This window comes from Chamaea fasciata, unplaced genomic scaffold (genome assembly GCF_029207755.1).
Source record: "Chamaea fasciata isolate MVZ Bird 193981 ecotype frontalis unplaced genomic scaffold, bChaFas1.0.hap1 SCAF_4, whole genome shotgun sequence".
NCBI classification, from domain to species: Eukaryota; Metazoa; Chordata; class Aves; order Passeriformes; family Sylviidae; genus Chamaea; species Chamaea fasciata.
In genome coordinates this window covers 61214892-61232880 of record NW_027094089.1, presented here as the reverse complement: position 1 = coordinate 61232880, position 17989 = coordinate 61214892, and the positions used below count along the sequence as shown (strand labels likewise).

General features: G+C 40.2%; 1 protein-coding gene across 1 annotated transcript in view; it reads right to left on the bottom strand.

Annotated features, from left to right (window-relative positions):
• RASEF (RAS and EF-hand domain containing) overlaps positions 1 to 14616 on the bottom strand; it is a 35030-nt gene extending 20414 nt beyond the window's left edge. Inside the window, exons 1-3 of the mRNA XM_066181773.1 lie at positions 14195 to 14616; positions 3537 to 3683; positions 2626 to 2716 (exon numbers count right to left, since the gene is read on the bottom strand). Coding sequence (XP_066037870.1) covers positions 2626 to 2716; positions 3537 to 3683; positions 14195 to 14562 — 606 coding nt within the window. The 5' untranslated portion in view covers positions 14563 to 14616. The remainder of the gene's footprint in view (positions 1 to 2625; positions 2717 to 3536; positions 3684 to 14194) is intronic.
• Between the last annotated feature and the right edge of the window lie 3373 nt (positions 14617 to 17989).

Sequence of the window (17989 nt, the reverse complement as noted above, 5' to 3'; positions counted from 1 at the left end):
TGGAATCAGCATCTTGGCAGCATAACTCCTTATTCAGACAAACTCTCTTTCCAGGTTTTGGGTTCCCCCTGTCTTCTTCAGAGGTCCAGGGGGAGGAGATTGAGCCGTGAGAGCCTCCAGGAATGCTGCTTTTGTTTTCCTCCATGGAATGGGGAGCTGCCATCAGGATGGTCATCATTTTGCCTGTGTTTAGAGATTGTAGCAAGTACTGCACACAGGGACCTTTAGAGGTGAGTGCCCTTTTGTGGGTAAAACTCTCTCTTTGCCTTGTGTACCCTGTATTATTAATAGTGTTGTCATTATTGCAGCTTTCCGGTAAACTGTATTTCTAGTTTATAATTTCTCCTAGTTTCCTCCATTACTGGAAGGAGCAGAGGGGGTGAAAGGTGACAACTGGAATGAGTTTAGTTTTCTCACTGTGTTTGAAACCAGTGCAGGTGCTCAGTCTAAATACCAATATCTGTATACAGTACTCAGTCTGTGTATCAAACCATGTACAACATTCTGAAATTAATTTTAGTCAAATTAGAGAGATTTATTTTAACCAAATCAGGAATAATTATAATTTATATTAATCAAATTAGAGAGATTTTAGGAAGAGGCTGGATCAACCACAATGAGAAGAATTGTGTGTGCGGTGTGCTATAGACTGGTGTGTTTCACTCACTCCAGTCACTCCCCAAGGACTCCAGTTTCACAACACAAGAAATCGAAATGCAGCAACGACAAGTGCGGCCAATGAGACAGGTTGAATTTTCACATGGAAGAGGCCTGCATGGACTTTGCTTAGTATTCAGAATTAGAATTTCCTGTAGGTAACGCTGACATTGTGTTTTAAAACAATAATCAAAGTAATCAATTTAAGGTGAATTCCCCCACTGTTGACAACTATATAGACTCCTAAGTATTGTTTGGTAACTATTTGCTTCCCTTGAAGAAACAAAATACAGGATAGGCTCATTCAGAAGCAGGTGTCCCGGTGGCATGAGCGAGATCACTCTGACAAACAATAGCCTTGATTACAGACATTAAGATTAATGGCTTAGTACATTCCCACAAAGTAAACAACTTAACATTTACTCTCAGGGCGTTTTAGTAGGTGCGGTATGTGGAGCTAGGAGCTACAAGGAACACTGGAGAGTGAAAATGAAAAAAGCCTTGTGAGAAACAAGTTAACAGACCATCTTTCATACCTATGGCTAGATGCAAACAGTGACTGAGAATACAGACTAGAATTAGACAATACATAGAAGGTTGACTTTTGCATAATTCTAGTACACAACTGTGTATGTTCTCAGAGTAAGCAAACACACACATTCCAGTCATTTTTTAAGACAGTGAAAAAGAGTATTCAGAGCTTTTTCCGTAATTTATTATTTTTTGAGAAGAGTAATTTTTCAGAGAAAATGTACTTGATTTCTAAACATTAACAACTTAGTTTCTCTGCAAGTGAAAATTTATCCCCACTAAGAGCTGCATTACCATTAGTTAAACATATTAAAACACACCTTTTTTTTGTAGAAGTGATGGCTTTAACATTTTTATGCCATTATATTTTGTTTCTAGAAACACAATAGGCTTTTAGGGTGCAGCAGGACTGTTTTCTCTTGTACAGGAAAAAAAGACTATTTGAAGTAAATCTATCAGAATACCATTCACCTTAGCGTATCAGTTAGTGTGAACTACTTATAATTAGCAAGTTAGCAGACAGCACTTGGTTGCTTCTGGTTCTGCGAATACTCTGGTGAAAGAACCCACAGCAAATATATACATATGTTCAGTATACTGAGTGTCCTACCAAGCAATAATTATGCCCATAGTATATGTTTTAATTAATGCATATCTTATGCCCACATTACAACACTTCCACAAACTGTTATTTTTATGCCCATATAAAGTTTGGCTTATCTTAAATGAATATAGTAACAACTCAAAATGAAGCAGGGAGCTGGTCTTGCTCCTTTGAATTATGAAGTCACATGTTGCTCTAATGTATTTCTCCCTGGGTAAAAGAAGAGGATTTTTACACCTTTTCACATAGACAGCAACTGGGTTGAAACAACAGCTAAAATTGAGCAAATCAATCATCAGAACTTCCCATGAAGTTTAAAAGGCCCAGACCCTCACACACTGTTACCACAGCTACCCTCTCTTAGGTCGATCAAATGTAGTTACAAGGGAATGGAGGAAAGAAAGGCAGATATAGAAAGCAGGAGTAAACAATCCAAACAATAAATTCTACATAAATTCTTTTACTAGGAGTGCTAGACTGCATTCTTTACTGCCAAAATATCATTTTGCCCAGACTGTTTCCAATATTGGTCTCAGAAAAAAACTCTTCTTGTCCAGTATGTTCCCACAAAAAGGAAAGACTTTTTTTTCTTGGTTTATTACACTTAAACAGATACTTCTCTTTAGGAAAGCATTAAGATAATCCATTTTTTATCTCATGGATAAGCATTAAGATAATCCATTTTTTATCTCATGGATAACCTTTTTTTAATCCAGGCCCTGCCTACAGCAGCTTTGAGTCAGTCCATCAGGATCAAAAACCACACCATCAATCCTACATAAGACCACTGAAAGTTTAGTAATTATGAAATTCTGTAAATATAAAATACTCACTTCCTTTTTAACTTTATGCTCTGCAGCCTGTATCCGTAGTTCCATCTCTTCCTCTAACTCACTGAGTTGAACTGCTGCTTTGTCCTGAGCTCTAAAATTTTGAGGAAAATATTCTCTTAGGAATTGCCTTCAGGACTGAAATAAACATTGTGGGAAACACAACTGCTTACTTCAGCTGAAACAAATCAAGACAGACAGATGGACATGGGAAGAGTTTAACATTGCCCAGACCTTGAAACTACTGCAGCTGGGAGCCTAAATCCCGAATTATTTTGAAGATAATTCAAAATATCTGAGTGGAAATTTGAAGATAATTCAAAATAACTGGCAAATTAGATTTTAAATAATAGCTGCAAGCTGATGATTAGCATGAAATACATCACATCTGCATTTTTAAAATTAAATTACAAAGATAAAGGTTCCTCTTGATATCCTATGAAGAGTCTTCAAAAGCAACTTGTATCACCCACATGTACGAGATCTCTGTCCAATCTGTTTGGTTAGGGCAGCTACAACGTGAGAATGACAGTGCCAAGTAGTTAAAACAGATAAATACACTCCTTGAAGCTCATGAAGCAAAAAAAAAAGATTTCTAAAATGAAAGTAGAGTGGACAAATATGATAAAACTCAAGGCTGCAGCCAAGGAAGAATGTTTTAAGGCATTTACAAACAGAGTTTGCAAAAATTTGGTCCAGAATTTATCGAAAGTATGAACATCTTATCATTTGCAGGCTGCTATATGTGCTTTTGCACAAGGGTATGCATACAAACTAACTTTAGAACTCAGTTCATGCAAATACTTTGCATTGCCTATTTTGGCATTAACTGTCAGTAGTTTAATCAAAAGAAGCACGAGAAAAGAAAAAAAAAAGAAACTGCAGAACTGAATTAGAAACACGATTCACTATACCTTTTTACTGCTATGGCCAGAGTTTCCATCTCTATGCTTTGAAGTTTTATCTCTTGGATGAAGTTCTTAATGACATGCTCGTATGGCTGGATTAATCTTGGTTCTGCTATGTGTATGTTCTGATACAGAACACTGACCTGCTCGTGTCTGAAAAAGAAAGATATGCACATTTTAATTCACTTACTTGGAACAATGTTCTATTACAGGTTTGAAAACCTTACTACAAATTAAGATATTCCCATCTTTGCCTATTTTTAAAATTTACCAAACTAGATAGAGGCTTTGAACACTCAGTACAGTATGTCTAAATTCTTTTAAATTTATGTTTACCACTTCTCTGCTTTATTATAGCTATTGCAAAAAAGCCCCAAACTGCCTGATGAATTATTTTTTTACTTCTATCCATAGTGTAGTGAAGAGAATGCCACTGGAGTAACCCACAATGTACATCAAGTTTCTTGATTGCTGGAATGTTAACCATAATCTGTGAAGAAACCTAAGATTTCAGGAGGTTGCATAAAGATTGAAAATGGGTATGAACACCAACTACCTAAGTTAAAAGGGAAAGGGGATAGAGGGAGGTGGGCTGTAGGCAAAATAATAAAGCTCTTCAATTTCAGACAAATGAGTCTGGTCTATACCCAAATAAATTCGTTGTTATATGAAGTTAATTCTGGTCATGACTCTCATGTGAAAAATGACAGATATATCTCATAAAGAAGAAAGAAAACATTTCTGTAGGTATTTTAGTTGTTAAAAGTTCTCCTGAAATTCATAGTGAAAAGCTGCCCCAAAGCAAGAATAGTATATTCTAATTTCTATTTAATCTGGACTAACTTACATAGATTGCATACTGTTATAACTATCAGAACAAAGAACCGTTACAAGATTAAAAAAAAAAATAGCATAAGAGGCAAACCACTATTACAAAGTCCAGTACATAAATAGCACTGATTTCAGTTCATGCTACTGGTATGTCATGCAAACCTTTGTTTTACACGCTAGGTTCCAATTCCTGGATTACATTAGACAACACACCAGAAAATATTCTGTAACAGAATTTAGCTGTCCTAAGGAAAACTGAATCTGCTTGACATAGACTTGACATATGCTAGAACATGAACAGGTATTCAGCAACTTAAAAAACAAATGGAAAAAAAGGAACTTAGAAGATCAAGTCTAGAAAGGTGGAAAAAAACAGGCCAGTAATGAGGAAATACATGTTATCAGAAGAAGAAATGCAACCAAAAATAATGTTTTGCAAGTTTAAGTCTAACGCCATATCTAACATCACAAATATATGTCCTCTTTTTGGTGCTAATTAAAGCTTGAACTCTGATTAAACAATCCTCCTTGTCAGACAGCTGAAGTTTTCCTATCTTCAGTAGAGGTAGTGCTATTTAATACCTCCACCATACACACAGTATCAACAATCAGTGTATATTCTCTTCATTTTTTCCCACTTGAAGCAATTCCACAGCTTTAGCAATGTTGCAGCGCTCTGTTTCTTGTATGTGATTTCTCCACTGAAGGTCTAACTTAATTAAAACAGTACCAAAACTGTTATTATAGCTCAAATTCCCTTTTAAACAATTTAGCTACTTCAGGACATTGTAATACTTGTTTCCAGCTGAAATGTTGACATTCATTTTGAGACAGAGAAACATAAACGCAGCACAAAGAGACAAAGATTTACTGATGCCTGAGAAATTTCTATGCACATACATGTTTCTTTCTTGCAAACAATTTCCTTTACAAAGGCTTATGCTTCCCTGAATTTAGTAAGTTACATATCTTCCAATGTATGCACACAACTTTTTTTTTCAAAATGTATTCTAAACAGAATAATGCTGAGGTTCACAAACAGTTGCAATAATGAACAGATTTATCTGATCATCAGATGCTACATAACTGTACAAATAATATAACATTTAAGAACTCCTCAAATGTATATTTATTCATTTATTGATTTGCATTTAAAAAACTGCTGAAGTTATTTCCAGAATCGTCCTGGATTCCTCTAGTCAGTGGCATTCTCCAGGGATTAATACTGGAACCAGTCTTGTTCAATTTGTTTATCAATGGCTCAGATGAAGGGATAGAATGTAACCTCAGCAAATCAGCCACCTCACTAAATTGAGGGAGTGGCTGACCCACCTGAAGGTTCTGCTGCCATTCCGCGGGACCTGGATAGGCTGGAGAGTTGGGCAGAGAGAAACTTAATGATTTCAACATGGGCAGGCGTCGGGTCCCACACCTGAGTAGGGACAACCCCAAGTGCCAGGACAGGGCAGGGGGTGCTCCTACAGAGCAGCTCGTGGAGAAGGACCTGGAACTCTTGGTGGATCACAGGCTGTCCACGAGCTGGCAGTGCCCTTGTGGAGGGCCAGGGGTATCCTGAGGGGCACTGGGAACACCATGGCCAGAAGGCTGAGGGAGTTGCACCTGTACTTGGCCCTGGTGAGGCTGTATCTGGGGTACAGTGTCCAGTTCTGGGCTCCTCAGGACAAGGAAGACAAGGAGCTACTGGAGACGGTCCAGCCGAGGGTCACAAAGGTGATTTAGGGTCTGGAGGAGAGATTCCAATCTAGGAGAGACTGCTGGAGACTGCCTGTTTAGTCTGGAGAAGAGATGACTGAGGGGATCTCATTAACACATATAAATATCTTAAAGGTGGGTGCCAAGAGGATCACGTAAGACTCTTTTCAGTGGTGCCCAGTGACAGGACAATGAGCCCTAAACTAGAGCAATGGCCCTAAATTAAAACACAGAAAGTTTCACCTCAACACGAGGAAAAGCCTCTTTATGTTGAGGCTGACAGAGCCCTGGAAGAGGCTTCCCAAAGGTATTGTGGAGTGTCCCTCTCTAGAGACATTCAAAACACACCTGGCCAGATTCCTGTGTAACCTGCTCTTAGCTGACCTCGCCTTGGCAGGGAGGCTGGACTGGATGATTGTCACCGGTAGGCACACGAAAGAACCACAGTCACTCAGGTTCAGAGGTGAGCAGAGAAAGAGGAAGTTTATTATCATTTGCTATTTAAATAGGATTTGGAATTTGGTCAAGGATTGGTTGATGAGAGGAACACCTTTCTGACCTAGTGGTCAGTTCACCAGTCCATCACAGACTGGAATGAAAACAATCTACTTGTTTATGTTACATTCGTGAGACTCCACTAGAAATATGTAAACAGTCATCAGAAGGCTAAAGAATCAGGGCGACAGATGATCTCTGAAGGTTCCTTCGAAATGTTATTATCCTGTGATTTTTTCAAAATATATGCAAACCTGAGATCAGTTAGTTAGAGCATGGTGCTAATAAACACCAGGCTGTGAGTCCAATACCTGTGTGGGCCATTTACTTAAGAGTTGGCCTAGATGATCCCCGTTGGTCCCTTCCAACTCAGAATATTCTGTGACCTGGAAATACACATGCCTGAACTGAAGCTAGAAATCAGTATGTCTTTGATGCTGACCCTCTGCCATACAGCTAAGTCTACTTTAAGATGTAGTAGTCAGAAACTCAAAGTAGTTACTGTGACGTTTTATTCTCCCTCTGAGAATAAAAAAACCTTCTATATTTCATATCCCTTCTTAGCCCAATGACCAGCTACCACACAGATGGATTCAAAATAATTCAGCAACACAGTTTTAGAAAGCAGTACCTAGGATTAAGAAGGCAAGCAACATCCATACAACCACAACCATGCAGGATTCTGGAAAGGGCCTGGAAAGATCACAACTGGTCACTGAAACTCTCAATAATACCTATAGGAGTGCTTCTACAGCAATGATACAGGATGTATCATTTAATCGTTAATTTAAAAGTAGACTCACAACTACTACATCTACAATTTTAAAAAAATCATAAAAAACCACCAAAACAAAAGAAATGAGAAACCAAACTCATGCAACAAAATTAGCTGGATTACTTAATCACTTATACTTTCAGGAAGATGTAATACACTTTCATGAACTAGAAAGACTGTAAGTGATTTAGTCACTCCAAGTATCCATTAATCCATGATGAAGGTAGCAGCAATTATGTGGACTCTGTATCAACATGCAGTAAGTATTTGAAGACTTTCTGTCTTCAAATTTGTTCCAAATTGCTATTTTTATATTTTTAATCATTCCTCTGTTTTTACAGTCTTTGGTGAATATCAGTGACACTGCTGCAGCAGGGCAGATTAGCTGCAATGAATATTACCCAATTTGTTTGTCCTCACTTCTTCTTGAATACATGCTATTTCTTTCCGCAAATTCCTTAGGTATTCAAAATTAATTATCAAAGAAGACCTTACAAATGGATTTCACGAAGCTGACTTGAATTCTAAATAGTCTCTCCTTTTGCTGGACAAAATTTTCAGCAAAATTAATCTCAAATGCTTGGACATGTCCTTTAAAACTGGATTTCCTTGAAATCCTAGATTTATTTTTCAGTGTATTTATTTGCACACCTTTGAGTTCCACACCAACACAACTATGTTAGTGTGCAACTTAAAAGGTATTCACAAATACTAATGCATAGAAAGCATTATTTTTAATATATGGCATGAAAGTCTATCACTTTGTCCATCTGGCACTATGGTTACACTACTCATCATGCAGGCATTTATTTCTGCTGCTTCTGCAAAGTGTAGACACCAAACACTAGTACCCACAAAAAGTATAGCAGTGTAGCCAAGGACTGCTTTGGCTTTACCTTACCTCATTTCAAAGTTTTTATAGCATACACCATCTGTAAAATTAGTACTTAGTAAGAGTAATTAGTCAATATTTGCACAGCTTCATATGAGTTAACTTAAGCAAAGTTACAGTATTCACATGGTTTCAGAGCATTCCTGCAAGAACTGCATACAGAAAACGGCTCTGATTATAATGCAATTTCTAATATGATAGATTTAAAATACCATGGTTGAATAGAAGAGGAGCAGAAGGGAGCGGGAGGGAAGACCCACACCAAAAATTCCCACAACACTGATTTTGGGAATATCAGATATTTAGATTATATTGTGTCATAATTTCGTTTAATCCTTATCAATTCATAGTATTATTTCTCGTTTGCTGATTGTACAGTGACCATTTGCCTAATAATCCACACTCTGAATGCAGTTCAGAGGAAGGTGATGGAATTTTTCAACTAATAACAACTCCAGAGTTGCTCAGTATCTTACATGTGCTCCCTATATAGTCACCAGAAAGAATATGCTATGCTACACAGGCCCCCCAGTCTGACCCTAAGGGCAGTACTTGGTTTTAGAACACTATTCTAATGATCTCTTTCTACTGTAGGTCACCTTGTAAAATCGCTCTGATCACATGTAGAGGTTCTGTTCTGGTACAGACATGAAGAGATGAAGCGTAAGGTAGTCTGAACTGGGAAGGTCTGAGCTGGGTGGTCAGAACAAAACAAAGCTCAAGCATTATGCATCTCATAATTGCCCTTATACTGGAGACCAGCACCCTATGTATGCCTCCAAGAGATGGAGCCGTACACCTTTTCCAAAAGACTGACGCATTGGTTATGCCACTGTTACAGTGACCAGAAAAGAACAAAAAAATATGATACAGATTGGAAACTTTGTCACAGCTGATGAGTGCCGAACACTTTCTCTAGATTAAGTGCCTTAAGGAAGAACAGATTACACAGAATTTTAACACAGTGTAAAATTCAAACTAATTTGTCAATTTCAAGCACTATGGGTTTTTTAATACTACCTTTTCTTTTTATGTATCTGCCCCTTCAGAAACAGGCTGCATTAAAAGAAGATGATCAAACTGGTAATCCCCAGATCCGACAGCCAAGGTCTGATTCCCAGAGGAAGTATTTTTAATGCTCCCAAAGCATGAATGCTGTTCCCTTAGAGGCGTGATTTAGAGCCAGTGGAGCAGCAGTGGAAAAGACTGGGACAGGAAGGGAATGATGAAGTCTGTGGAAAAGGAGAACACCTCAAAGACATTATGGCAAATGATGACACCAGGAAAATAATCCAGGAAAATGAATGTTACAGTTCTTAAGTTAGTTGGTAAATATGCCATTTTAATTAAAGCAAAAATCCGAGGAGCAGTAAAACTTAAGGTAGCTCAGAAAGTCATTTAGCTCTCACAAAGGCATCCATCACATTTCCAGCAGAGCTCATCTCTCAACCTCCTGTCATGATACATATTAAAAGACAAGACAACATTCTTACAGAAGAGATCACCTCTCCAGCACTGTGACAAAAAAAATGACACAGCATCTGTTTTTTCTCTGGATTTGCCTCTATCCCCTCTCCAGGGAACATGCTTCAACTTCCAAGGAAACCTTTCCAGTTCTGACATCATGGCTCATCATCTCATGGAAGTAAACACAAATTGCTGACAAAAGTTAATATTGTGTTCTATATTGACAAAAATCCATCCTAGTTCATGACAGCAAGAGCATGACAGGTTTTGGACAGGTTTTTTATGCAGCAGAGCTTCTCTTCTTCGCTTTAGTACAGTAGTATATCTCACGAGCATCACCTGTGTTTACAGTTTAAGTAGCTCACATTAAGAACAGCATGCTTTTCTCATCTGATCACATCCCCCAGATATTTTCCATACAGGTCCAGATGACATGACTGGGGGCATACTGTTATCATAATAACATTAAGAGACTTTGGAACTGTATGAGGCACCAAATCTCACAATCAGGCAGCACTAAAATCTGAGTCTGATGAATAGTCAGTTTGGCTGAAAGTACAAGGTACACAAGTAAAACACTCAAAGACTAAAAAGCAATGGAGCATGAGGCCTCTCAGAGGCAGCAGAATTAACTGGAAATAGGGACACAAACTTTCTGCTTCTGATTAATCCACCCATTCATGCTCTAATTAATTTAGCTCATTTTCCAACAAGATTATCCTATTTGCCAAATATTACACAAAAGTTGCCTGGTAGGGCTTAGTCTTTTTGACAGTCCCAAACCTTTGTTCTTTCTGACTGAAGTCTTTCACACTGAAATTTAAAAATCTGTTTTCCAGAAAGTTTTTTGACTGTAATTTACAGAGAGAGAAATGTCATAACTTCATAAGAACAGGATTTCTCTTGTAGTGTCAAAGGATGTTAGATTATTCCTTGTTCATGCTGAGGAATGGAAAAGTATTGCCATTTGGGAGACATTCCCACACACCTAAAGGAATACATCTGTCTATTAGGAGCATGGAGGGAGCCTTTCAGCCTTGCCACCGAGACTGGCCACAAGAAAGAATGCAATATCCACTAACACCATCAAGGCCTAAACACTTCCAGTGTGGCAGTGCTCCACTGCCTGGAGCACCAAAAAGGTAAGTTTCTTTTTGGTCCAATCCTGTACCATTGCAAATACTTCCCAGAGGAATACTAACAAACATTGCTGACTTCTCAATAAAAAATATATCCAGCTGGCAATTCACTAGATATATCTAGATAGATATATATAGAGATATATCTAGATATATATTTATAGATATAGATAGATAGATAGATAGATAGATAGATAGATAGATAGATAGATATAAACTAAAGACATTGCATGATTCTACGTTTAATTACACATTATTCCTGATTAAATCTAACAATGCAGAAGGGTAGCTGCATTTAAATGAAATTAAAAACGAACAAAACAACAAACAAACAAAAAAACAACCCTCTGTACAATTCCAGTAAAGTCTGACTCTACATTATCAGCCTGGAAAGACTTTCCTCCTTTTTTTTTCTTAGAGGCTAATTGCCCCCCAAGCACAAGTAAAGGCTAGGGAAAACAATACTTTGACTCACAGTAACCACCTTACCAAGAAATCTAACTTAATTTAGTCAAAAAAATCTGTTCAGGTGAGGAAGAAAGGAGCAAGGCTGTAAAGAGTCTCTTTAATGTGACTCGGCCTGCTCAACTGCAAACAATAAAACCTCAGCTTCAGCACAGACTTGAATCTTTTGAAGTATAATCTGAAAGGACTGTGCAACTGATAACCAAATTGCAGGGGTATGATCCATCCCACAATAAAATCACCATTTTCAAACAAGTAATTAAATTCAAAATATGCTTATTGTAATATATGCTTATTTTAGTATCTGGCAATAAATACTTTTGCATTAAATGGCTGCTACTACACTAAGGACTGGACCAGGATACATATCTACTAATGGGTTTCACACTATGTTATGGAGGCTTATTTATGCTTTCAAAAAGATCGCTCACAGAAACTGAACTTTCAGTTTCTGAAATGGAGACAGAACCATGTGTATAGTGAAAATCTTCCCTGTGATTTCCATGGGTATTCACTCAAGCTGAGGAGTGACAGAGACAACAGGTGTTTACTGCAGCATTTTCTCCTGACTTCAACCCTTTTCTCACTACTTCCATTTGCTATGCCTCGTTTCTCTCTGTATAAACTTCAATTGCAACAAAGCATATATGTCTTGTGTCTTGCTAGTCGGTGGCCACGAGGCAGAGCATTTTGAGGAACTGAATTCCAAAATGATCAAGATAAAAACCACACAACTGAGTTTAAAAAATATGGATTACCAACTGCACTCCTCTGGCTTTGGGGAGTTTCTCCTCTGTAATTACTTTTCTCACAGATGTCAATGTCACAACAAATATAAGAAGCGCAATAAAACACAACGTAAGGATGCCAGCTCTTTTATAGCACTGAAGATGGAGGTGTGTTCCAAGCCAGTTCTAGTTTTCAAACTACTGCCTATTCCTGAATAAAAAGTTGAAATGATAAACAACTAAAACAAATCAAATAACTTAAAAAGATAAATATATTTTTTTAAGTCCAGCTTGTACTCCACTTGATTTTGTTATACTCTGCTTAAGGCTCCTCAAAGAATTTCAATATATTCATTACTCATGTAAATGGTCCTAATGATTTTAGTGGGATTACTCACATGAAAAAAAACACCTTACACATACGTTTCTACAGAAGAAGATGTGGGCGACAAATGGAAAAGAAGTTGAGCTGTAAAACAGACCTGCTTCCAGCACTTCAGCACAGGAGAGAGAAAAAAACAAAGGGCACACTGTTTTTCAGTTGACACTGACTCACACTTAATAAATACAGCCAACTATGAAGGATGTTCAAATCTGAACCTGAATAGGAAACATTTACATCAAATTACTGCCTACCTGATAGCATTTAACCATCAAATCTTAGTTGTTTTCAGTTTCTATGTAAAAGTATCATAACACAAATCACATTATGCCATGATGAGTTTTGCAAAACTACCAGATGTGTCTGCATAGTGGAGCCAATTAAAGCTGTACCTCTTCCTTACTATTATTATTCTAGATATTCAATTAGACTATACTGAAACTGCTGCTGCAAGCAGTAACCAAGATACTGAAACAAAACTATTACCAAGAGTTGACAGATACTTTCACAAGTTACCACTGTTCCTGAGTCAGATTTTTTTCAGCTCCTAATGAGTTTCTGACTTCAGGTTAACTGTGTCTGCAAGCTTGCAAACAGTCTTTTGTTCTTGTTCTCTTTCAGGTGAAAGCAAGTGTCTAACAAGGAAAGCACCCTGAACAAATTAAGACAGACCTGTAAGAATTTACTGATCTGTCTGAAATAGGGCAGTCCAATAAGACAAAAGAGAATTAGTCCAAAAAGAAAAGAAAATTGACTCCAGATTTGCACATGAGTAGTAGGTTAAGTAACTGAAAATTTCTCTGAAGAAACTTTTCACTTCATAATCCAAACACATTTTTAATGTAGCTGGAACCAAATTATTGGTATAAGTAGGAATTTAAGGAGCACTATATAGAGACAACACAGACATATATTCACATACATTACCTTTTTAAACTCCCTTGACTAGCTACCAAGTCCTGAAACTCAGATTACTTGTTTTCCATGATAAATTACAATTTTAAAATGAAGCAGAATCACTCTCTACTTTCTATAGCAAGTATTTTCATATTAATTTCAAGCACCTCAGCTTTCAGGCAGATTCCTGAGAGTCACCAAAATGCATCTCTGTACACTGGAACCAGCCTCTTACTGACAGACCCGTGGTAAACGCGTTTAATCTCAAACCGAGATGCCATCAGCTGCCTTCATTTCACTGAGACCCGGGACAAAGACTCTCACAAACTTCAGTGGGCTCATCAGACCGAGGGCCATATTTACCAACACCGTTAACGTGGTGGTGACGATGTTGCTGGTCAGCCTCTACCAGGAAAAGGTTGACAGGGCTGAAAGAAAAATGCTGTGGGCTAGTCGGGGAATAAATAGCACGGGGAGAAAGCTCCTGCGGAGGCAGCAGAACTTTACAACTCGTGCGTTCTAGAAGCCTGACTTTCTCACGTGGGTTGCCAGCAGAGCAGAGGAAGGCAGGAGCGGCTGCCCACTGGGAGAACAGCATTTGAAACCACCCCAGCCGGAATGCAGGTGTGCGGAGGGCTCTCTACATCTGCAGGCGCGGGGGGCGAGGGTCAGGCGGTTACCCGGCCGATACCCAGCTGGGATTGCATCAGCGACGGCGGCGGCTCCGCCAGGAGGGCCGTTCCCGCCCCGCAGGACGGCAGGGCCGGTTCGGCAGCGGCGGGGCCGGACTGCCCACGGCTCAGCCCAACAACCCGGGGGCCGCAGACCGCACCCACCGCCGGGGTCCAAGTGGAAGGGAGCGGGCGGGTCCAGACCTTACCTGGGGATGTACCTCGCCTCGTCCCCGAGCCGCATCTCGAAGTCCTTCCAGGGTTGTTCCAGCCCCGAGGCGACCCAAGCCGCTGACGCCTCCTCCTCCTCCATGTCCTCGCTCCCCGGCTCGCTGCCACCGCGCTGCGGCCGCGTGGCGCCGCGGAAGCCACGGGCGAACTCCGGGAAGGTGATGGCCCCGTCGCGGTCGCTGTCGAGGCGCTGGAAGATGGCCTCGGCCTCGGCCGGCCGCACCCGCAGCTCGGCGCAGAGAGCAGCGAAGTCCTCCCGTTCGATGCGGCCCGAGCCGCTGGCGTCGCACGCCAGGAAGAGGGCGCGCAAGCGGGACAGCTCGTCCCTCGCCGCCGCGGGATCCATCGGCCAGCGCCGGGGGCGCAGAGACTCCGGCCACGGGCAGAACGGGACGGGATCGGGGGGGTGGCTGCCCTACCTGCGGATCCGCGGGGCGGGCCGGGTCCTGCTCCGCCCCGGCGCTCCGCGGGGCCGGGCACAGCCGGGAGGCGGAACGCAGGTGGCGGCTCCTGGCCGGGGCAGGTGCAGGGCCGGGCTGCCGGCACCCCCGGGAGGGCAGGGCCGTACCGAGCCGGTAGCCGCCCCGCTGCCCCACGGAGTGCAGGAGCACGGGGTTCCTTCCCCTCCGACCCAGAATGTTGCGAACGGCACAGGTAACCACAGACAGCAACTCAGGGTAAAAAGCATGTCTCACCCCCTGCAGTAGTGAAATTTGAGTCCTGATACTATGCGGTCACCGTAAGGTGTTAAACCTAACTTCCGTTTTCCAACGTAAAAATACGCTTCACGTTCATGGGAGACCCGGAACCCAAGTGATGAGTCAAAGTTTGAACAGATAAATTCTCACTGACGCGAATAGTGATGGAGTTACACCTTTCGGATATGTGCTCGCAGATGTCTCATCACCAGTGATTTAGAAATGTGGATTGTAAAATACTATCTTAAACTGAAAATGCAAAACATGCTTTCAAATCAAAAAAGCAGAGGAGGCAGCCCTCTTCCTATCTCCCTTCTTAGTCAATGTGTTGGAACATTTCCCCAGAAGCAGAAGATTCTAGTTTAAATAACTGCCTTGCCTGAAGGGAATTAAGGTTACCTTTCTTTTTCCTCATGCAAGTGTCCTAACCACAAAGATACTGGAGACAGTGATGGAATTAAGCAACATACAGCTTCTCAAAGCCACTGTTCCAAGCATCTGTGTTTTATAGTGCATTATAACTAGACAAAAAAAGTCTTTATTGAAAATGCTAGATGACAATTTTCTATATGCCAGTTGGTCACTAGCCCATCTTTTATTTCTCTCTGGCTGGTCCAAAAAACCTTACATTATTTTCACAGATTCTGACTAAATGGTATCTATTCAATCACTTGAGCAGCTGTAAGACAGTCTGAAAGATATTTGCTTTCCTGGAGCAAGAAATACTTAAATCTGTTCAGACAGAGAAGGAGACTGAATTCATCTCCGATCTTGTATGTAATGCTGTTACCTTCAGGTTCCTCCTTAAAAAAGACACACACATTCAGTACTTCTTCCTACATTATCCTAGGCAAAAGTGGCTGCCACTCTTTCACGTTGTGACACCTTCTGCTGTTCATGTTAGGAAAACTCTGTTTACCGTCAACAGGGCAGGCCTTAAAAGAATGGGGGAAGAATGTCTCGCTTGTGTATCTGAAGACGGCTTTTTTGCCATTGAGCTGCTCAGTAACCACAGGATCATTGGACATTCTTACAACGTGAGGCTTCTGGGCAGTGTTCCTGTGGAAAACATCACTGGTCAATGCCCCATTGACAGCGGGTGTGGATGGTGACATGGTTGAAGTCCAGCCAGCAGCCAGTCCTCACCCAGCCGCTCACACATTCCTCCACCAGTGGGATCAGGGACAGAATTCGAAGGGTAAAAGTGAGAAAATTCATGGGCTGAGATAAAAACAGCTTAATAGGGAAAGCAAAAGCCACACACACAAACAGAGCAAAACAAGGAATTAATTCACTGCTTCCCAAGGACAGGCAGGCGTTCAGCCATCTCCAGGAGAGCAGAGCCCTATTACACATAAAGTGACCTGGGAATATAAATGCCATCACTTCAAACACCCCTTCTTCTTCCTCACAGTTTATATACTGAGCATGATATCAGATGGTCTGGAATATCCCTTTGGTCAGTTGGGGTGACCTGCCCTCCTGGTTGTTTGCCCTCACAAGCTTCCAGACACCCCCAAAGACCTCACCAGTGTGGCTGTACGAAAAAGCTGAGAAGGCCTTGGCTCTGTGCAAGCCCTGCTCAGCAATAACAATTTCCATGTTATTAACCCGGTTTTCAGCACAAATCCAACACACATCTCCATGCTAGCCACTGGGAAGAAAATTAACTCTACCCCAGCCAAAACCAGATGGTTTCTGTCAGTCCCCGTGATTGCAACTAATGATTCTGTAAGTGCTAGTTCCCAGACAAAGACTCTGAAATTCAACTACCAACACTGTTTCATTGTTTAAAACAATCCCTGGCATTGGTTTCAGCACAGCTAGCATCTCCCATGATTCACTGTCTAAATGAACAATATTTGGGAGGTGGGATAATCCAGTTTTAATGTGGTCACCCTCTTTTGAAAGATATGTCCAGTTCAAAAACAAAGTAGACACTGCTGTGTGCACTGACCTCTGTGTGCCCTGACCTCAGTGGCAGAGAACAGTCCTGGGGGGGGGGGTTTGGGTTTTTTTTTGGTTTTGGGGGGTTGTTTTTTGGTTTTTTTGTTTGGTTTGTTTTTTGTTGTTGTTGTTGTTTGGTTTTTTGGGGTTTGGGGTTTTTTTGTTTGGTTGGGTTTTTTAGTTGTTTTTTTTTTTTAATTTACAAGGGTAGGAAAATAATCTGTGTAGGCCTTTTTATTTATAAAAGGTCAGAATAACATTTGAGATGATAATCCTATTAGAATTTACTTCCTGAATATATCATACTTTGACAAAAGTTCAAATCTAAATGCTGGATAATTGTGAACATGGCCAGTTTGACTTTTCTTCACCTAAGGAGGGTTAATTTTGTATCATGAGAGACATAAGTGCATTCAAAAACCCTAAGTAATTAATTACCTTAATGCATGACCAAAAAATATTGCCATAAAATATTGGGGAGGTGGGCAAAAATGGAGATGTATTAAAGCATTCCTAAAGGATCTTCTAAACAGGAAAACATTAAACAAAATTAATAGGGAATTTAAAGCAAAAGAGATTAAAGATTACATGAATCAGAACGGAAAGTAAAACAAACCATAAAACAATCACGAAGTTATAAAGCCAGTCTAATTTTTCATTTCTATCAATTTAAGGAGTCTTCTTTTCTCAGCATGGAAATTGCAGAAAAGACAATTCATCTCAGCAACACAGTATAAAATCAGAAAGGAAAAAAGAGAATTCATTCTATTTAACATTTCTTCCACGAAAGGGTGACTAAAAGAGGGTTTCTTCTCAGCTGCCCTCAAAGCATAAAGAAAAATAGTATCTTCTTATGAGCCCAAATCCATTAAGAGACCTGATATACACTTTCCTCAATATTTACACGACTGGAGAAGACTACAACAATAAGTATTCCAATGTATTTTTTTTTCTACGGGTGAAATTGCCTCCCAGTATTCAAGAATACCTATGAAAATCAATTCTGTGTTTGTAGCATAAATGCTTTTGGTGACAGGCTAACCCTCCTTCTAAAGCACCTGAATTCTGAAACCCAAAAATAACAGCTGATGCATGCTCAGCCGCATGGAATTACGCTTTAGCCATGAT